At 46.0% G+C, this 21945-nt stretch overlaps 3 protein-coding genes across 4 annotated transcripts; 1 reads left to right on the forward strand and 2 right to left on the reverse strand.

The window, feature by feature from the left end:
- Nucleotides 1-65: 65 nt before the first annotated feature.
- LOC115047201 (elastin) lies at nucleotides 66-10445 on the reverse strand. Its single transcript, XM_029507992.1, has 25 exons — nucleotides 10379-10445; nucleotides 9293-9340; nucleotides 9044-9070; nucleotides 8646-8714; nucleotides 8524-8562; nucleotides 8261-8341; nucleotides 8095-8172; nucleotides 7781-7810; nucleotides 7570-7614; nucleotides 7259-7309; nucleotides 5769-6551; nucleotides 4346-4408; nucleotides 4213-4260; nucleotides 4069-4125; nucleotides 3300-3353; nucleotides 2988-3023; nucleotides 2820-2879; nucleotides 2465-2509; nucleotides 2189-2230; nucleotides 1947-2156; nucleotides 1221-1295; nucleotides 948-980; nucleotides 814-852; nucleotides 636-692; nucleotides 66-402 (listed from the first exon to the last, which is right to left on the reverse strand). The coding sequence occupies exons 1-25, from the start codon at nucleotides 10443-10445 to the stop codon at nucleotides 398-400; spliced, it is 2142 nt and encodes a 713-aa protein (XP_029363852.1). The 3' UTR covers nucleotides 66-397.
- A 4176-nt stretch (nucleotides 10446-14621) lies between these two features.
- On the forward strand, nucleotides 14622-15793 carry cox6a2 (cytochrome c oxidase subunit 6A2). The gene is made up of 4 exons (XM_029509369.1): nucleotides 14622-14749; nucleotides 15071-15149; nucleotides 15398-15540; nucleotides 15622-15793. Exons 2-4 carry the CDS (start codon nucleotides 15071-15073, stop codon nucleotides 15709-15711), a joined length of 312 nt encoding a protein of 103 aa, XP_029365229.1. The 5' UTR covers nucleotides 14622-14749; the 3' UTR covers nucleotides 15712-15793.
- Nucleotides 15794-15990: 197 nt separating this feature from the next.
- On the reverse strand, nucleotides 15991-21700 carry armc5 (armadillo repeat containing 5). 2 transcript variants are annotated; one of them, XM_029509368.1, is made up of 8 exons: nucleotides 21436-21700; nucleotides 20753-21248; nucleotides 20641-20671; nucleotides 20429-20539; nucleotides 19443-20337; nucleotides 18552-19357; nucleotides 18180-18312; nucleotides 15991-18061 (listed from the first exon to the last, which is right to left on the reverse strand). In XM_029509368.1, the coding sequence occupies exons 2-8, from the start codon at nucleotides 21143-21145 to the stop codon at nucleotides 16618-16620; spliced, it is 3813 nt and encodes a 1270-aa protein (XP_029365228.1). In that variant the 5' UTR covers nucleotides 21146-21248; nucleotides 21436-21700; the 3' UTR covers nucleotides 15991-16617. The 2 variants fall into 2 exon arrangements, with proteins under 2 accessions (XP_029365228.1, XP_029365227.1); XM_029509367.1 differs by having other exon boundaries at nucleotides 20753-21700.
- Between the last annotated feature and the right edge of the window lie 245 nt (nucleotides 21701-21945).

Raw genomic sequence — 21945 nt, forward strand, 5'->3', positions numbered from 1 at the left:
TATTAAAGAGAACAACCTGTTCAAGTGAACGGTACACAACAACGCTCTGACGCACAAAATTCAGTTCAGCATCAACTTTATATAATTTATTGGATTAGAACAGTAAATAGTTCATTTTAACATTCATTATAAAAACAAAGGCACAGTCTTTTCTTGCACTTATCATCATGTTTATGTTCAGCATCAATTTTTGAGCTTTGAGAGAAAGAGACGGGGAGGGGCTTGGTTTGGACTACCGAGACCGCCGGACACTTACAAAGAAGACAAAGAGGAGGGGGGCCGAGAAAAATCAAACGTAAGACAAATAGATAACACAGCAGGACAAAGTGGAGTGAAACACACACAAAAATGACACATTACAGTGAAAACGATCCACTTGAAGCTCAGGTTGTGCGATTTAGCCTAGTTTGAGAGAAGGGAACAAAAAGATACACAATCAGGAAGACTGGTTGTGTAGCTGCTGTAAAAAATTTTAACAAAATGCAGTTTTATATTAAATGACCCTGGTTTTTTTTGTGGTTTTTTTGTTGTTTTCTTGCTCCAAAAATGAATGAACCTGCTTCAGCCACTCTCTTCTGATAGTTTTATGATGTTTAACCTTCACACATCAGTTGTAAACCTTCCTTCACTCTCACCTTTGTACCCGTGTCCAAGGGCGCCGTTCGCTCCGCCGAATTTTCCAGCCTGATCTCCTGTGAGAAGATCAACAGGAGCAGTGAGACAAGAAGCCACACAATAACTATCAGAGTGTTTCAGTTTTACACAAGAAAGTCACAAGAAACCACAAAGAGAGTGGCGGGATTTCTCCCTTACCCAAAGCGTCTTGAGCCGCTCCCAGCTGTGCGCCATAACCTTACCAAAGAAGAGACCGTAGATAATGTTACAATGTTGTTCGGCAAAAAGACACACAATTGGTGTTTTGTGTGTGTGTGTGTATGAAAAGTCACCTGTTTGCTGCGTTCCGTATCCAGCAACAGGCCCTGAAACAAAGCAAAATATGTGGTGTTAAATAAGATAAAACACAACACTGTGTGAGTCTGTGGCTCAGTGTTCAACCTCACACATCTTTATCTCAGATCTGCTGTCGGCGTCAAAACAAGGTCAGCGTTATCTGATTGGTTGCGCTTTTAGATGTTTCACCGCGATGGGTTAGTGAAAACTACACAATGTCATGCACTTTTTTCCGTCGGGCAGTTTTTCACACAGTCACTCATTCTCACCATATTTGTTGGAGGTTTTGGCGCCCTCAGCGCCGAGGCCGAGCTGCTGAGCGGTGTAAGGGTAGCCCCCCTCGCCTACAGGATTAACAGATCAGGTTAATTTATGAGCCACAATGAGAACATTTTCATTTTGTGAAAAGTTGGTGGTGGTGTTTTTACTTTAAATCACCGTTCGGCCCTGAAAAGTGAGTCTGCACAGATCTCATGTTCACAGCACATTCTTAGATTCCTGATGCATGAAATTAACACTGAGCGCGAGCTCGTAGCGCCACTTTGTGTAAGAAGTGAAGTTGCTATGGTTACCTCAGTCTCCCTTCATTTTGAGAAACGTGCTTGTTCTAAATTTTGGCTCAGATTCGATGAGCAGCGGTCCACCCACCACTCCGTTAGCTTAGCTTAGCAGAGGAACAACATCCGTTTGGTTAATCTGTGCTACGTTTCTTTTCACCCAACTCTCAGCAAGAAAGCAAAGTTGTGTATTTCCAAAAAACCTGATAGAAATCTGAAAGTGATAGAAAAGAGATAGACTTCTTCCTGGAACATTCTGTCAAACACAGATGTAGCATGGCGGTTGTGATGTTGTTCTCTGATTTCATTAAACGCCTGGCCTTAACAAAGGAAGTGGGTCTGTCGGTGTTCATGATGTGCATACGTTTGACTTCTGATGAGGTGCGACACAAATCCGCTCTGTTTCACAGAGCTGATGGCCCTGAACGAAGCTCCTACCTTCCATTCCGGCTGGAATCATCGGAGCATTTCCGTAAGGAACCTGAGCGGCTCCTCCTCCTGAGGAAAAACAAAATCTGTGAAACTGACTCACATCTCCATCTTCCCCCTTCTCATCTGGTACGAAGCTGCTCTGCTCTGTCCCCTGCGTCGAGGCTGACTCATGCATGGAAAGCCACTCAGATGGAAGCCTGACTAATAATGTGACAGCAGAGGGATGAGGTCATGTCAGCGCCACTCACCATATTTCCCACCAGTTGATTCCAGTCCTGCACCAAGAGCTCCTGAAAGATAACGGGGGGGGGGGGGGGGGGACACGTTGGTGGCAATCACTGTGAGAAATATACTCATGCATCTTATTTTCACAGCTTCTGCACCAGCTGCCCAGAAGTAACACATTCGGCCGTGACATATTGACAAATAAAGTTAATTTTGTTTCCCATTTGTCGACGTCGAACCCTGCTGAATTGTGCGCTTTGTGCGTTTGTTTGTCACAGTGTCTCTGATGCTGCTCTCACCATATGTGCCCTGGACGTGTCCATTGTAGCTTCCTGCACCGAGGGCTGCGGAAGGCAAAAGCATAAATGAGTCACACACTGTTGAATCATCAACAGTTTCACATTTGAGCTGCGGGAAAGTGTGTGAGAAGCATCTACAGGGTCAGGAAGTCAGAAACCACCAGTTTAAACTGGTCAGCTTCCATAAATAAGAGACAATAGCTACACCCAGTGGATTGGAGAAGACCGCACTGGACATGCTCCTCGTGGCCTCTTATTTTTTTCTTGTTCAGCTGCAGCAGACTAAGCGTTGAGGGGTTAATGTCGCAACATCTGTTAGCGCTTTCAGCTGCTTATGACTCCTGGAGAGCGTTACCTTTACTCTTCCCTGCTTTGTTCTCTGCACCATCAGCTAACTCTGCAGGGTAACCAAGCCCTGAAACATAATTCTAATTAGCATTATAATTATGTCTGTCAACCTCTGACACTTAAAGTCCCCAATTTCCTCTTTTAATTATTAATATCTCTTTAAGGCCACACTCACCGGCTCCATAGCTGTCGCTGTAACCGTTTCCGTACCCTGCCGAAGAGAAATCACATTTATCTTTAGGAGCCAAACTTTTTAATTCACTGAGCCAGAAAAACAAACGGGGATGTCAAAGGAAGTCTTTTTGGACACATGCTCAATACCTGCACCCAAAGTTTTAGCACCAGCGTCTCCACCTACAGAAAGGAGAACGAAGAAGGGCGTGAACACAAAAGATCGCTCCTGTCAGTGGTGGTGCCACTGAAGGCAGAGGGTTCACATTTCAAGGTGGAAGAAACCCCATGACGACGACGAAGGGCTGTCTCTTACCGTAGCCATTTCCTGTTACAGCTCCCAGGTATCCTGCTGCTCCTTCACCGTAGCCTGCAACAACACAACAACCTGCATCAGCATCAAACGCCGCACAAAGTACAAAGACAAAAGGAGAGTGAGAGTCACAGGAAACTGTGAAAAATCCTGCTTTGTTGTTGTCTTCTAATGTTTAAAAAGCTGCCTTACTTATTCAACAGAAAGGGGCTGAAGCAGAAGCTGCTGCTCATGTGACCTTTAAATCAACTGAGACCGACAAGCAAATGACTGGTTTACAAGGCAAAGCAGAGCTGCTGCGTGTTTGTCTTTACATTCCCAATCTGAAGGTTGAAGTCAGTGTCTTTAGACACAGGCCTGAAAGGAAAGGTTTGGGAAATGGATTCGTTGAGGAGGAGATGCATGTCGGCACCTTGGACTGTGAATAAATATCAATCTGACGTCAAGGAGGAAATTAGCTAATTAGTTTGTAGCCAAACTTTTTACAGTCGGACTGTAAACATGTTTAATTCTGACATTTTTATTCAGGGGTCCCTGGAGGCCGGCTCGTTTATGGGAAGCACTTCCTGTTGGTTTAATCAACCAGGCAGCTCGGCTCCAGACTGATAACAGCCAGGCCAGCTCAATGTAAAGGAGGCATCAGTTTTCTAATTTATCTGGAAAGCAAATGAGCGCATTTCTCAAAATGTGAGACTGTTCCTTTAAGAACTGAAGACAGAAGGAGGAAAAACAACAGGATATAAGTCTGGACAGATGAAGGATTCATCCTCACCGTTTGTCTTTCCTGCAGCACCGTGAGGATACCCGCCCTGTCCGAGCGCGGCCGCAGCTGAGATTTATTTCACAGACAGTCAGGAGTTAGTAGACAGTAAAAAACAGAAGAAAAACGACAGTGAGGGACAATGTAGGTGCTCACCTCCAAGTTTGCCAGCAGCACCTCCCAGATACGCTCCCTGTCCCAGACCTGCAGAGAGAGAACGGCAAAATTTAACCACAGGGGGCGCAAACACACACCGACATCTCCATCTGCTAAGAACCGACAGCATCACCTGGGCCATAACCTCCGGCCGCCAGGCCTGCGCCCAGATAGTTTCCCGCTCCACCGAGGTAACCTGTGGAAGACAAACCACACAAGCTCAGAAACAACACACAAATCCCAACATTTGTAGAGCAGCACACGAGTCCGTTCAGATCTGACAGAATCACCGTTAATGCTCTTTTTAGTGCCGTCTTTCCAGGACTGGCACCTGAAACAAGGTCCACCAACCACGCCAACGTTTTCCTGGATTCACGCTAATGATTTGTCTGCTCACACCAGTCCTGTGATGTAAGCAGTTTGACTTTCATACACACTTTAACACACACTCAGAGACACGCAGGCCAGTTTTAAATCGATTCCTTCCTCTATTCAGGGTGTCATTTCCTCGATTATAGCCCCGACTCCAGAAAACCGATCATCTCCTCATAAAAAGATCTGATGGACGCTTAAAGCTCTTCACAATCAAAGCTGGATAATTACTGCAGTTCTCCATCTGTGCAGATGTGAAATTACACAAAGACACCATTTCATCTCGATGCTGAGCAACAAACAAGTCCAGTTTTAGCATTTCCAGTTTCACTGCTCGCTCCAGCTGCTGCTCTGTGATCCTATTCAGGATTAAACACGTGTTTAAACATTTCTACTCCAGCATTGTTCTCACCTTCAGCTCCACAGCCTCATCTCGAATCATTTCCTGCCTCACACACTTATTGTGTTTGTTGCGTGTCACTGATCACGGTTACAAACCCTCCAAACCACAAACAAAGATAATCCTCACACGTCAGCTTCGAGCAGTGTTCTCCGTGTGTGTTGTTGTTCTCACCAAGGCCCAATGCAACAACAGCAGAACAATCTCAACAACAACAAAAAAAAAAACAACACAAACACAAATAGAAATTAAGCCACCACATATGCAACAAGACAAAAGCTGTTTAGCAGCAGCTGCTTCCTGGCGGGCTGTGTAATATTTCGTACGCACAGTTCTTTGGTTCAGTTAGAACCACATAATAATCTGATCAGGACTTTAAATGCAAAGTCATCAGAAATATAGAGTACATTCCTCTTTCTACAGTGGCCCAGAATGGACAAACTGCAGACAGGCCACAGTCGGATTTATAGAATCTGAAACCTGTTTGTTGAGCATTTACCTTTAGTTTGTGCTGACTGTGTGCTTTACATCCAGATAAACATCATTTACGTTCTGTGTATCAGCTGAAGAAGATTCTGCAGACAAACTGAAAGAAACCCAAAAGGCTTTCTGGCGTGAGTGCCGAATGAAGAGGAGCCCAAACAACAGCTAACACGATTTACTGAGTGAGTAATATTAGTTAAATGTCATTTAAAAATAAGGCCGACGCTTCAGCATTCTCATCTGGTAACCAAAGAGAAAAGAAGGTGAGATGGTGGAAGAAGACACGAAGCTTTACTCTTACGTGCTGCCTGGTTATTTCTCCCAGCATGCCTTGGGACATTCAGAAGTTTTGGTTCTTTGCCCTCCTGACCTCCCAGGTCTACACTTTGGGTTCCTCGTGGATTTGGGATTACAGGTCCGGGACTCTCCCTTTCTTGTACTTGAAGGTTTAGAGAACCACGGCCGTGATTTTCTACAGCAAAAGTCCCTCGGATGCTGAATCCGTTTGTGTCTTTGTTCAGGTGGCTCAGGTCTCCGGCACCCTGCCGGGCCGCTGCAGCAGGTAAGAAGCTTCTGGTTCCCGTCAGAGGAGGGAACCTTCCTGCCTGTCCCAGATCTTTGCTGTGTGGACCAAGTCGAGGCAGAAACCCACGGCGCTCCACCTCCACTCTGGTGGATCCAAAGTTTGGAGCTTGTGGATTTTGGTGAATAGATGATAGAAAGTCTGTGGAGGAAGGAGAGCTCCGACTTCTGGCGTTCAGAAGCGGCAGCTGCTGTCTCACCTCTCCGTGGTTTGTGGTGCTCTTTCTTTTTAAGACCACAGGCTCAGAACTTCCTCCAGCCAGGCCAAGATTTATGTTCGGTTTATCAAGAGTCATCGTCGATCCCGGACTGGAGGACTTAACTGCCGGATCGAGGAGTTTGATGCCTCCTCCTGCCTGAAATTCAGGACTGTGTGGCACCTCAGGTCTGTAATGTTCCCCAAACAAGGGAGCAAACGCTCTGCCCTTTTTTCTCCTCAGATCTTGAAGATCTTGGCCCAGACCGGCCAGCTCAGGTCCACCCAAGTCTGCCGCAGACACACCTGGCAGAGAAATATGATGCATTCATGACCTCTTCGTGGCTCCGTTCTTTAATGATGTGTGTATCAGAGCATTCGATGCAATATAACACATCATCCACAGAGCGATCGCCACTCAGGTGGAGGAAATTCAAGACCAAATGGAGACAGGATAAAAATCCATTATGGCCAAAAATTAGTCCGGTTAAAAAAAAAAGAAAAAAAAAAAAGAGAAACTGTCACCATGGTAACAGACGGAGACGACACACAACTGAGGCCACATTGCATCAACGCAATAATGTGACAACAAAACCGGCAGCATCAGTGTGTGACAAAGACGGAGCTTAGTACGACACAGACGGGAGGAAAAGCAGCATCATTTTGACAATACATTGAAATTATTCACCGCACAGTTTCAGTTTCAGTCAGCTCTCGATTGTTTGAACTTCTAAAAGCAATCACTGCCACCCACGTTGAAACAAAAACAAATGGGGTGTGAGAATAATTTGTTTTTGTGCAGAAATAAATCAAATGACATATTTGAGTGAAGTGAAGTTCCTGCAAACATTGATTACAGGCTTAAAGGAGCAAAATAAAAAGGTTGACAATAACCTTATTTTTCTGTCACCTAGCTGTTAGTGTGTGTTTAAACTTCACAGTCACTCCTCAGCTGCACAACTCATGCAACGGGCAACAAACTGACACACACAAACACTGCGGGGGGCTGTTACCGGGTACGTGGTCCTCGGTCTTGTGTCCGGTGGGAAACCCGAGTCCATGTCCTGATGACAGCAGATAAAAACAGTCACTGAGGCCGACTTCAAACCCTGACCCTTCAGCTGGGGGGGGATTTTAATCAGATAATCCAACTACCTTCAGATGTGACATAAATTTGATTTTCTGTCTCTTTTGTTCAACCTGATAAACTTCAGCATGAGTTTGTGTGAGTGATGGAGACTTGGGAACCCCCCCCCCCCCCCCCCCCCCTCCCAACAGACACACACACACACAGAAGCAGCAGAAGACCTGATTCATCACTCACCTGGCCGGGCTCCAGGGTAGCCGGTGCCAGCGAGCGCTCCGTATCCTGCAGAGAAGAAGAAGAGCTGCCGTTCAGAGTGAACCTTTAAATCAGGCAGCCACAGAGCGTGACATCACCGGCTGCTAGCACGGACATCATGTTCTCAGGCAGAGACTCAGATTTTAGGAAAACACTGAGAGGAAATCATGCAACTAATTGAAGAAGGACCAACCTGGCAGAGTGCCGAGGCCAGCACCGTAAGCTGTGAAGTCCCAAAAACACAAAAGCACACTTAATTATTATATACGAAGATTTCTACAGCTTAGAGGAAAAATGCTTTGGTGCAACGAAAAGAAATGAGAAATCCCTAAAGAAATTAAATGAAGGACATGTTGTTTAAGTGGCAAAGCACTTTTCATAAATCTGATCCCATTTCAGCCGTGACGGCTCTCAGGTCATCGAGTAAAGGCTGCCAAAGTTTCTGCTGCTGTTTTGGCCCATAAATCATCTGTAATGTGTTACATTATACGCCTTGAAATGTCTCACAACGTTTTCCTGCCGGGCTCAAGCCGTGTCCCAGTCCCAGTCCGTTTACGGGGCCGGCCCCCAGAGGGAGACTGGCACCTGGAGTCCGGAGGAGGGAGCGCGTTAGTCATCCACAACAGAAGAAGAAATCGATCACAAACCAACAGGAAATGAGGTGCTGATGTACCGTAGGGGCCGTGGGCTCCGTAGGCGCCTTGCCTCAGGCCTGCTCCTGCTCCTGCTCCCAAACCCAGAGATCTGTAACCGCCTGTGGGAATAAAGAACACTTTGATTCTAAGTTTGATTCCCAATGTCCAAAGGCCATGTTTGAACTTAACTTGTCATTTGCACTGATTAATGATTCATGTTGTTTGTCATCCTCTCTGATTATTAAACTCATATAAAGTTCTATGAGAATGAATCATGAATGTTGAATGTTGGAGAACTCACCATTGCCGAGCTGAGCTCCAGGATAACGTCCATCTGATGTTAAAATAAGACAGAATACGAGCATCAGATTTATCTGACGTGGTTCACGAGATAAAACCTTTAAGTCTGCAGAAGGTAGAAGAAGAACGTACTTCCTGTCTTCATTGCTTTGCTGGGATATCGGCTCCCCAGTGCTCCAAGAGCGGCTCCAACTGAAAAAACAATTCAACAAAAGGAAAAAAGTAAAAACATCCATCACTTTACGTCCTCCAACAACATTTACATCGTGATTCATCTTTATTAAATCTAAAAATAATGTCAGAATCATATAAATAAATTAAAGAATTATTTGTAAAACTGAATTATAAAATGAAACATAAGACCCATTATTCTGACATTTTATTTCAACATTCACTTTTCTTTTAAATCATAACTCAGTTAGTCAAATTATAACTGAACAGGAGGTGACATTAAAAAAAAAAACCAAAACAAAACATCATAACTTTGCTGTCCAATGTTAACATGATAGGAAACCACTGACCTCCAGGTTTTACTCCAATACCGACACCTGACGGACAAACACAAAGCAGACACAAAAAGGACACACACATTGAAGGAAACTGTTCTCTTATCTCTTATTTGAGTTTACAGAATGTGAACCAGAATAAAACAATGACACACACTTTTAGCATTTTAAAGCGGACAGAAGCAATCAAGAATTTTTCTTTGATTTTCAACACACACAGAGATTATAATTCATGTTAAAAGACTCAAGAAGCAGGTGACCCACCTCTGGCTGGCACCACTCTCCCCCAGGACACACTCTGAGGTTTGACCCCTGAAAAATGAACACAAAGCACAACAAATTGTGTTGTTGTGTGTCTATTTTTTTTTTCAAGGAAATGTAAAGGTAAAGGTCTTCAAAAACAACAGAGTCAAGTACTCATGTTAATTATATATCATCCAAACATTTGAAGTGATAACTAACATGAAACTTGAAGGCTAAGATCGGATTTTGATTTGTTTTACGTGATATCAGACATTTTTCTGACCTGACGTCTTCGTGACTGTTAATGTCTGACAGACGTCGACACGATCGACCTCCAGCTTGTGACTAAAACAAAAGCCACTGAAGTGTTTTTTAAAAGAGAGACAGAAATCCATTGATGGAAACGGAGCGACCGTCTGGAGCCTCTCGGCTCTTCTCACGACTGCTCGTCAAATTTGGCCGAGCTCTGCCACCTTTTCATGGCATCTTTTGATCCGCAGAGATCAGGCAGCAATGGCCCTCCCTCAGTCTCACACACACGATATCTAACAGGTGAGTGAGAGTCATCCTCCTGCTGTGTGTTACCAACGGCCTGTTATGACAACTACAGCCGCAGCTTGATGGACAGACAGGTGACAAATAACACGGAGGCTCTCAGGGAGGTGTGGAGCTCCAGGACGTCCACCCCCCCAAAAGATATTCCCTCAGTTTGGATCTACATTTTTTTTCAGCTTTTGTCTTTAACTGTGCCCAAAGCATCACATTATTTTCAACATTATAATATTGTTTTAAAAAAAACCCATTAAATTATAAAAACTGCACTAATATGAGTCATTTTAATGCCTAACTGATTTGTAAGTCGTCATAGTTGTAGTGACAGATATCTATTTTTTTAATACTGTCCTTTTAATCTGATGATTAATGTCAGCTAAATTTAATCTCTTCACCTTAGCTTGGCGTGTGTCCTCCTTGAATCGTATCACTTCTTCAGTTATTATATGTGTGAGCGTTAAAACAGTAACTGATGTCCGGACAGTATCTGAATGAATCTAAACTAACTCTAGAGAAGCTGTGATTCGCTGAATCAGTGCTCTGTCTTTTTCTTACCGCCTTGGAGAGTCTGCTGAGCCAACCAGAGGACCAGTGAGGTCTGGATCAGAGCTCGAACCAGCATGATGGAGGAGACCGGGAGTGAAGACCTCAGGGAGCAGAGAGACCAGCTGACGGGCTGGTAGGCACACAGAGGGAGGGGTATTAAGAAGCACAACTGCCCCTCATGTCTTTTATATGGTTTTCTCCGTCATACACTCCCACTGAGCGGACCTGCCCTCTGCACACACACACCTGCCTGATTGGACAGGACCATAAACCCGTCCTGGTCCACGTTCATCAGCTGAAAACACATCTGAAAACGGTGCCAGAACTCAGCTCCTGAAAGGATAAATCAGACATTCATCTCGTCTTTCCACACAAACTTTCCACGAATGGATCGGTCGTTGCTGCATGATGCTCTCTGCAGAAGATCTCAGCGTTTTCTCCATCCAGGATGGAAAAACAGCCGGACACTCACTATAACATGACTTTGGCAGATGCTGAACTCAAAACAAAAACATCTGCGCCGATACCTGAAATAAACAGCAGAATACCTGTTCCTGCTGGGCTTAGTTAACAGAGTAAATATTACACCGCCTGTAAACAAGAAGCAAAATATCCTGCTGGGAAAAAAGACAGAGTAAATATTACATCAGTTTAGTGTGAAAAACATGCAACAATAAATGTTTGAAGTGGAAACACACACTTCATTTTGCAGAGGTTTCCATCATGTTGTGTGGACCAGTGCTGTAATGTGTTACTGCAGTCTGCTGAGTGTGTATCAGAAGCATCAGCTCCGAGCTCCAGCGTCGCCACATTGTATAGCGTGGGAGGTCCCTTGTTTTTAAGGTAATGTTTAAGTTTACGTCTAAACTTTCAGCCTGGAGAACCGCATACGACGGCTGTTCTGGTTGTTTTGTTTTGATTTTTTTTTTTTCTGCCACATGAGGAAAAACTGAAGTCACGTGTGAAGACCACCGCATCGTCTCCCCTGGTGGTACCGAGGAGAAGACAATAACATCTGACTCAGGCCTCCTTCACCCATGATTCACCTCTAAACATTTATCCGTCCGCATGTTCTGGAAAACAAAACAACAGATCCATAAGGAGAGAGCTGATGGTGCTCAGTGTTGGATTATTTAGACAGAGGACCGGCACATCTGGACGGCAGTCTGACATCCCTGACGTACACACACATATATTTCATTTGTATACATGGATTATATGTGTTCTGCTGTTTCCTTGAAGAATAATAAAGAGTAAAAAAAAAAAAAAAAACATTTTATATCTTTACTGTCACTGTAAAGTGAAGCCGGTGTTAAAGAGCCTTAAACCTTCATCACTGATTATTGAAGTCTATGGGAAAATGTAGCCTCTTCACAGGTGATTAGCTCAATTCACAGCCTCAGTCTGAAAACATGATGCTCATTTTTTAAATAATGGTCCCATTTAGAGGAAAACAGATTAGGAGGGATGTGGCTGGTACCATCCAGAGCAGGTCAGATCATTTTTATACATTTACAGCTGCAGGATTTGGAAACAAATTGAGATAGAGATTCTCTATCACAGCTGTATTCTCACAAACGAAGGGACAGGAAGAAGTCACTAAAGAAAACAGAAAAATGAAAAAGAGAACAACAGAATGAAACTCAAATTCAGTTACAGAAGCATAAGGCAAGTTTGGGCTTAAACTTAACTTAAAAGCACATCTTCTCTTCTGGGAAAACAGTTTCAGCTTAAACTCATTGAAGACTAAAATGTCAACGCAGAGCCAAACTGTCAGTTTATACTGAACTTCCAAACCTGAACAGCTTTATGAGCTGATTCATCCTGGTAAAATGAGCACACGGTGATTTTTTATTCACAGTCTGGAAGCTGCTGTCGGTGTTTATTGGTGGTTTAACGCTCCTCCGGGCCTCCATGGGTCTAAAGTTAATGTTCAAGTCGGTGTAGCGTGACCAAATTGGGGAAAGAACACAAAGACCTACAGAGCGATCATGCTGTTAGAAATCTTCAGGTGGCAGCAATAAATCATATCCAGACTCAGGCCTGGGGGGCGCTGTGTTGGAAAAACAGCCTCCACCTGATTGACTCTTCCGAGACAATGATGGCTGACAACATGGTGCCACTTTTAAAAGCTGAGCTGGTTGGTGCTTCAAACTGGAAGAGCTGCCGAGCTGAGACTGTGTGTGAAAAACAGCGCCACCACCTGGACGCTTCTGGTGCTTGGAGGTCATCAGCAGCTGCCAGCTTCTGCAGGTGCAGTTTAGATTTCAGAGCTGAGGGGGCAGCTGCTGCAAGAAAACAGCCAACAGCCACGCAGAACTTCATACTATGACTTTCTGTCATTGTGTAATATTAAATGTTTAAGCTGCATTGTAACACAAACTTTGTATTGCTGCAGCTGCAGAAGGACGCAGTAGAATAGTTAGAGAGAACATTTAGAACATTAAAGAACTTTTGAAACTGAGGAGAACGTAGCTCCGCCTAAGAAAGCGTTGAGATGTGAGCTCCTCTGAAGTGAATGATAAATGCCCAGAAAAGCCTGAGTCACACAGTGTTAGCAGCGAGAAGACGGGACAGACTGTTACAGCTGGCACCGTCTGTTTTCACCCCAGTCCAACATCACACACTCTCACTGCGCTGCACAGACTCCACAGTTGTCTTTGTGTTGGCATCACGTATATACAGACGGGCCTGTGTGGGCGTTTAGGGACGCTGTGGAGGTTAAACCCATATGAACTCAGTTTACACACCTTTATTAAGTCCAATTCACAGTTTGGCACGGCTCGAAGGGGTGTTGAAAAGGATATTGTCAGGAAAAGCCAACATATAAATGTGTATTTAGTTTATGATCACGCATCTTTTTATTTGCACGTCACTCATGCGTCTGTCCTGAGCTTTGCTGTGTTGAGTCTGGAGCGTTTCCTCCAGCTCTTCGTCTGGCTCAGGTGGAAAACCTTGTTGAATCGAGTTCATTCTGTACGAAGCTGCCCGTCATGCTGGAGACAACAGAGCTGCTGTGTTCGAAAAAAACAAACAGCACAAACAGACAAAAAGCCTGGAAGGCCTGATTTTGGCCTCATCAGCTCCAGCCAGCGATTCGAATTTATACAGCTCTGCACGTCTCAAATCAGTCCGAACATGAGAAACTGAGAAACTGAGAAACTGGTGTTTCACATCTGCCCACAATAGCACAAGCACTAGACACTCAGACTGACTGACGTCACTGCTGGCTGCTGCTGCTGTTTGCCCAGTCTGAGGCAGGCAGCGTGTAAAACACGCCCCACGCTGCCTTTTGTGAAGATATCTATACGATAATAGTTTGAACATATACATTTGCCCAAATTTTAATGCTTAATATTACATATTTTCTCGCCAGGATCAGCCAAACAGTGAGATTTAAAGGCAGCAGGAGTTAACCTGTATAATATAAAAATGACTCCAGAACAGGCCGACCCCATCTGGTAGGAAGATCATATTCAAAGAGACAATTATACGTTTCATTTTTGGATATGATGTAAAAAAAAAAAAAAACTTAAATTGATTTAAAATGTAAGAGGCAGAAAACTGAAAACTAGAATTCCCCTCTGGACAGTAACTGTCAGGTCCAGAATCTGATCTGGATCTGCATCAAAAACCAGGATCCACATGTAATCCTCTGATGGGCCAGCACTGAGACCTAAACGGATCTCACCTGATCACACAACTTCAGTACAAACAAAATGAAACAAACAGACACAGAGAAAATCCCATTTATCAGAGCTTCTCATCATCATCATGTCCTCCTCCTCCGCGGCCCGGAGGAGGGGAACACCTGTAGATGTCAGAGCTCAGTCACCGTTTGAAAACGTTAAATCCTCCTTCACCGACAAAGATAATTCACGAGGAGTCAGTATGAAGGACCCACTACAAAAAGTTCATACCGCCACCAGACCGGAGAGCTGATCTGGATCTCAGGCGGTCCGACAGTCGAAGGAAACCAGATCACCTCGGAGAGACAGACAAACACACAGAGGAGGAGAGAAGCTGGGGACAAAAGCTGTGTTTCTTTGGTGCTAATAAAGTTTTGTGTACGTGACCCACAACTGAGCAACAGGTGCTTGGATGGAAGCAACACACTGATAAGGCCCCTTCCATTAGCGTAGGATTTATCAGCTCTGCCCCCCCCCACCACCATCCTCCCCGTCACACATCAACCCGCCTTTGCACTTGCCCAAATATAAACTATGTTTCTTGGCATGGGGTCAGAATGAAATGAGGAGGAGCCTGAAACAGCGAGTTCAGCTCAGGACGGCCTGAAGGACAAACAGGCCCCGAGGAGAGCGACAGGGGACGAATAGGAAGATAATAAGAGCTGGTTGGATTCTGTCTGACTTGAGAAAAGTAAGTTCTCACCCAGTTTTCTTGGATTTGAGCTGGAGGAGTGTTGATAAACTGCCCGGTCACAGGCCAGGCCTCAGCCCTGCGTATTAATATTGTGGAATAAGTGTTTCGTCTGTGCAGTGATTTATCTGCTGGGTTTTGGTTTTTTTTGGGGCTCTATTTAAACAGTTTGATGTGAAAATACATCATTACAAACTCAAATTCTTGTTTGTACATAAAATGAAAGTGTATTTTTGTTGTTTACTGTGTTAGTTTGAGCATTCCGGAGTAATACTAATATCTGTTTGTATGTCTGAACGTGCTTTAATTCTCCCTCTGCAGATGTCTTTCTCTCCAGCCGCCTCGGCTGCTCGCCGGCTTTTGGCTGCTGCTGCAGCACATTCAGGCGAAGAGAGCAAAGGTCAGTGTGTCTTTAGTGACCCCCCCCACACTCTCTCTCTGTCTCTCATAACAAACACAACCAGAATGTATGAAACCTCCAGATTCAGAGCATGAAGGCAGCAGCATGTAGCTTGAGCCTTTTGACCAGCTGACACAGAGCTGGCAGCCGGCCTGCACGTTCACGCTCTGATGTTTCTCATGGCTGATACGAGCCATCCGGGTTTCACCAGCCTCTCCTCAGCGGTTGTTGTTGTTGTTATTCCACAGCCAGGACCTGGAAGATACTGAGCTTTGTGGTGGCCTTGCCTGGCGTCAGCGTCTGCTGGCTCAACGCTCACATGAAGGGCAAGCAGCATTCACACGAGCAGCCAGAGTTTGTGCCGTATCCTCACCTGCGTCTGCGCACCAAGGTGAGACTCAACGTAAAGAAAAAGAAAGAAAGAAAACGATCTGCGTTTATTTTACGAAAACATCAACATATCTCCTTCCAGAAGTTTCCCTGGGGCGATGGAAACCACTCTCTGTTTCACAACCCTCACACCAACGCCCTGCCCGATGGGTACGAGACCACTGACCACTGAGGGGACCGGCCAACTCCAGTCTGCTGTGAACGCCGTGCACCCTGACGGGAATAAAACCACTTTGTGCTGACTTATAACGAGTCCCTTTTCGTTATTTTAATTCACCTCATACCAGAACGTGATTTATCGATCATTTCTGGCTGGTGAGAGAAAATGTGATTTGAATAATTAGTCTACTAATATTCTATATTTTTCTCTTTGCCAACACAGACCAAAAACAAAAAGTGTTACGACTCTCTAATGTTGAAAATTGACTGTTGGCAGAAATCTGAAAAGTAGAGACACGTCCTTTAACTCCATTAGCTCAGAAAACGCACAAGACAACAACACAACAAGAAACTGAAGGCAAAGTGACTCTCCGGTGATATATTCAGTGGCATAAATTTATATTGAGCAGGTGAAACCTATACACTGTAAATCTGCTATTCCATATTATCTCTATGTACAAAATAAACAACTGGCTCGCTGACCAACCCTGATAATTCCAGTACTTCCAGTTTAATGACATTTATCTAATGCACTGTAGACATTTCATTAGATGCTTTTCCCCCAAAATAATAATTAAAAAAAGAAAGTTAAATTAATAATAACGGCAATACAAATGTCATCGGGAGTCACTTGGGGGAGAAAAAAAAAAAGGAAATCATAATAAAATGATGTCATGCTGGGACAGGCTACAGTTCATATAGATTTACAGTAAAACTGAAAAGAAATGCATGTTTCAATCAACGGTCAGTTCAGTTAGAGCTGAAGAAATTCATACAGCATGTTTTCAGATTATCATGCTAATTATATCCTGCATTTGTACTATCCTATTATTTGATAACATTAATACAATGACACCTTTTGTAGGAGCTTATATTAAGCCCTCATGTCGCCCTCTGAACTCTGAACACGCCTCGTAGCTCAACTCAGAGCTGATGTGCTCAGGCTGAGTAGATCCTGTTTCAGAGCCTCCACACAGTCGGCCTCCCTGGCTAGTCTGCGAAGGGAGTCCCCAGCCAGTGCGGAGGACGAGAAGGACCGTGGACAGTCCTGACAGCCCAGCAGCAGAGACAGACAGGCCCGGCCCAGAGCTGGGTAACTGTAGCGCTGGGAAAACCAGTAAACCTGCGGCAGCAATGCAGCCAGAAACCCACCGCCGACATCTTCCTCTGAGGAAGAGGAGGAGTCCTGAGCTGCTGAACTTTTGGTCTGGTTCTTTGGTCTTAACTTCGACTCTTCTGGATCGAGGCATTTTGAAAATGAAGTGACTCCTTTGACTGTCTTCTTCTCTGAAGTTGGATTGAGTCCTCTCTGGACTTTCTCGACTCCAGTCAAGGAGGATTTCTTACTGTGGATCTTATGTGGAGAAATGTTGGGTTTCTTTTTCTGTCCTGGTAAAGAGCTGGTGAGCTCCAGCTCAGATGTCCGACTGGCCAGGTTCTCCTCGGCAGACTCCGGACTGTCCTGGTCCATTTTACACACGGCCTTTTCAGCGTTGTCTTCTGCCGGAGTTGATGCAGCTCTATTGGCAGCTTTAGGGGAAGAGGACAGAAGAAGAGACACGCAGAGATCCTCCAATTCTCTCTGCAGCTCAGTGACCAAAAACCTGCACGCTCCAATCATCATCTCCCCCAGAGGTGTTCTCTGAAAAGACAGGTCTTCCGTGAGCTTCTCCTCTGTCTCCCTTTGGCAGATACTCAGTCCTGCAAGCACCAGTGAGTCCAGAATCTGGCAGCGCCCCCCTCTGTCTCCCTCATCCCTGTCCCTTGTTTCTGTGTCCTTAGTGAGGCGACACCCATGCAGGTAATGCAGCACCGGTAGTAACACACCCGTGCTGACATCTTTGATGTGGATGGCTTCCTCTGCGCTACCCTGAGCTTCTCCAAATCCACCTTTCAACAGAGCCCTGAAGTATTCAGAGCTGATCCCGTCTGTCCTCTCCGCCCCAGCCACAGCCTCCCTGTTGGCTGGGAGCCGAGTCCCGTCATCTAGCAGCAAGTGGAGGTCAAAGTTTGAGAGGCCATAGGGACAAACATCTGCCAGCCGAGGCTTTTTTGACGGCGGAGGCAAAACTTGGGCACTTTCACTGACCGACTCTTTCAGGACTGTGTGTGTGTGTTTTTTGTTCAGCTCTGTTTTAATGTTTCCTGTCAGGGAAGACAGGCATCCAATCAGGAGAGAGAAGTACGGTGAGGGGAGCTGAGAGATCGGTCCTGAATGTGGCGAGTTAAACAGATCAGAGAGCATCCTTCCGCATTCAGTGGGGTTGTCCTCGTCACCGTCATCGTCATCACAGCCGAGAGGCTGCAGAGCCAAGAGCAGCCCACCGCTGTCCAGAAGAAGCTTCTTCAGCAGGGACTTGTTGCTGTTGAGGAAAAACTGGGTTTGAAAAACTGTTTGCAAAGACACGATTTCATCCCAAAACATTCCCCCAATAATACAAAAGGACGTTGAGCTCATATTTATACACCTCCCTGACTCACCTGCTGATCAAAGGCAGTGACAGCGCACAGTTCACCTTGTCCGACTCAGAGCCCGAGAGCATCACGTGTGCCAGAACCCCGGCACCGAACCCGGACTCACACTGTACCCGCAGATTATTGAGAAGAGCGACACCTATGCAGAGTCAACATACGATTATAAACTGGTGTCGGCTGTGAAGCTGGAGTTTTCTTAGAGAATCGGCCAGAGATGACTGATCCACATTAAATATAGTTTATTCGTCAATTTCCCACAAAATTAGTCAGAAGATTCAAGATAATGAGAACGCTGACATAAAAAAATAACACAAAAATCTGAATTAGAATTAGAAAAGGGAAGGCAATACTTAAATGCAATTAAGTTACTCTTCTTACCAAGCTGTCTCACTTTGCCTCTGACTCGTTCCGTCTGCCTCTCCTCTCCCTCAAGCCCTCCCTCTCGCTGACAGAGATGGTGGCGAATCAACGCCACCGAGCCGGTTCGGACGAGCGCCTGCAGACAGTTTGGGTTGCAGCTCAGCCGGCACAGCATTCGGAAGCACCTGCTGCTGGGGTCTTTGTGCTGGGTGAGGTAGTAGAGCAAGCCTGACATGACACCTGAGCTGACCAGAGCGGCGCTGGGGTCAGTGGCGTGGGAGAAGCGCGACAGCAGCAGCAAGATGGGCGATTCGGGTGTCCAGGGTTCAGGGTGGTAAGGGTGGTGGTAAGCCATCTGACGGGGCACAGAGGGAGGGGCATCAAGAGTGACCTTCGTCAGACAAGCTGCTGAATGAACCCGCTGCCTCCTTTTGTGAGGGGATGAGAACTTGGAGGGAGACACGGGTGTTTGGCTTGTTTTCGTGGGCGAGGACACGGTGGAGGAACTGGGCTGATTTTGGGGTGTGAGTGTCCCAGGAGTCTGAGGACTAGAGGGAGGTGGATCTGTGGCTTTCCCCAGGGGTGAAATCTGAAGCTGGGATGGACAACACACAGGAGAAGGTTGAGCTGCCTTTTTAGAGGCGGATGCGGAAGCGGAGATGGATGAAGAGGGGCTTTTAAGAGAACTGGAATAGGGGTTTGGGGAAGATGTTTGAGGGGATGAAGATGGCGGAATCTGAAGACTCCCCCATTCTCCCTCAACACCAGAGGAATCCAGAAGTTCCCCTTCCGAAGAAATCAATCCCTCAGACACCAACCAGGACCTGCGAAGACAGACAGTGAAAGGAAACACATAGATAAATAATCATATCACTCACAAAGAAAGTTGTGCATTTCATTTTCCCATACCTGAGACTTTGAAAGCTTGATGAACACAGACTTTGCTCCCGACCACCTTCTTCCTTCTTTTGGCCTTCAGGTGGAGGAAAGTCAAAAGATTCAAAACATGATGAGGGCATGAGCTCAGTGGGAGACATGTTTGAAATGATGTTCACATCCATCTTCTCAGCAGACTGATCCTCTCCTCTGGTGAGCTCCACCAGCCGTTCGACAAGCAGAGGGACCAGCCCTAACTCTTGTAACTGCTCCATGGCAGATTCATCAAAAACAAAGTCCACACAGGCCAGGATGGCCAGTCGGGAAAGTGGGTGGCTCTGATGGGTGGACAAAAAGCCAGTGAGCACCTCCAGTCCACCGCTCTCCTTCACCTTGGCCCGGTTGACCGCCTCCTTGCAGCACAAGCACAGTGCCTTGAGGAAGACTCCAGACTTCAGCAGGTCCCTTTTGACTTCTTCTGCAAACTTCTGAATGACTCCCAGCGACCCCACCAGAGGACGGAGGCAGCCTTGGGAGCACATGTTGGCCAGAGTTTTCAATGCCAGCTCTTCAAAAGGTTTCCCAGACTCCCCCGACGCCATGACACCGAGTTGCGCAAGGACCCCAGAACGGGACACCTCCCTGGCACATTCAACCCCGCACCCCCGCGTCAGTTCGTGGAGAGTCCTGAGTGCTGCCCGCCTCAGGCCCTGCGGATATTCTGGAGCAATGAGGGGGGCGAGGGCAGATAAGGTGCCTTGGGTGAGCAGTGACAGGCGGTTTGAGGGAGTATCCGAGAGGTAGAGGAGGGCCCGGGCAGCGGACTGAGCGCATTCCATTTTAGGACAGGGTTCAATGGGTGTGGCAGCAGTAGGGGAGGATGGGGCAGAGGAAAGTGAAACACAGAGGAGGAGGAGGGGAATACCACCTGTACGGGAAAATAATAATAATAATAAAAGAGCATGAAGTTGTCAACTGGGTCGATAACTGCGAAAAACACACAGGCATTTAAGACTCACCAGCAGAGTGGATGAGGGCAGAGCTCTCTGGATCCATGGCCAGATTCCCCAAAGCACGGGCCGCCCGGTTCTGGACAGTCTCCATGGCCACATTTCTCTTCAGGATCCCCACTAAGACAGAACAGAAGTGTTATAAGATTAGATGCAATGAGATGTGTTTTTTTTATGTTTTTTTATGTATCAGATGAAAATTATTATATAAAATCCCTTACCGACAATATTTATTCCATCGAGCTTCCGAACCTAAAGTTGAAAAATTTAATATGTGAGTAAATCAAGTTGAATTTAATCAGTTTTGAGTGCCTTCATTTTTTTTTTTTTCACCTCTATACGTGTCTCCGGCTCAGTGCAGCAGTTGGCCAAGATGCTCAGCGCCAGGTCCAAGGTTTTCCTGGAGCACTCCGGGTGTTTGATCAGATCCAGCAGGGGCCGAAGTCCACCTTGAGTCCTGAATCTCGCAATACCAGCCTTGTCCCCCTTGATGTGCTGTGTACGGATGGCAACCAGTGCTCGCCACTGGGAGACTCTGGACCTCTTGTCCATTTCTCTGCTTCCACCTGAGTCTGCCCTGCCAGGGCCCGGATGTTCGGCCCCAGGTCCAGGTTTGGAGAGGTGGGCCAGGCACCAGGTCAAAGAAGTCTCTGGTGATGATGGGTGTCCTTCCCTGGAGGCGGCCCGAGTTTGTTTCCAGTCACCTTGCACAGGTGTTGCAGCCATGATCTCTGCGTCAGGAAACGTCTTCACTTGTTGTCAATGATAAGGTCACATATTAAATCACTCTGTGGAGCATCACTGGACGCTTCCAGCAAGAACCAGAAATCTGCAACAACATGTCCGTTCACTTTAAATTGTTAGCCAATTCATCAGCTGGTGGGACAAAAAAGTGCTCTTAATGAGTTCATTATTTTTTCCTCCAAAGTTCCCCCCACCCCCCCGAAAAAAATCACATCCTGGTTCGGTCAGAAAACTACAGATACCATCACATTAAAAAAAGATTGTTGTACCACCTGATGCCGCAGTCACTGATGGGATATGAAGTTCCAGCAGCTCCGGTCGACTCCCAGTAAAACAGGCCTACATCGCAGAAGAAGGCCCGAACAAGCGTTATTCTACGTGGTGGACGTGTATTTTCTCAATGTGGCGTATTTTTCACACATCGAATGACGAATTAAAGCTCTTTTTTGTCGATGTTTTGTTACCACTGGCCGAATAAGCTTTTGGGTGAAACAAAATGCAAACGCCTGTGTTAGCCGCTAACGCCATCTTTAGCCAAACAACAAAACAGGGGCGGATGAAGGCGGGAGCAGGGAGTGAAGGGGCGTGTCGTTTATCCGCGTCACGGGATTTGTAGTTGTAAACTCGCCGCCCGGTACGTTCTCTCATACGGTTCCTCCCTTGGAAAAGAACTACATTTCCCGTGACGGTGGAAAATAGCGGATTGGCCTTGACGGCTGGCAGCGTCTAGGGATTGTAGTCCAACTGGAGGACAGGAACCGCCATCAGCCTCTATGCGCCGA

Source organism: Echeneis naucrates, chromosome 8 (assembly GCF_900963305.1).
Source record: "Echeneis naucrates chromosome 8, fEcheNa1.1, whole genome shotgun sequence".
In the NCBI taxonomy this organism is placed as follows: Eukaryota; Metazoa; Chordata; class Actinopteri; order Carangiformes; family Echeneidae; genus Echeneis; species Echeneis naucrates.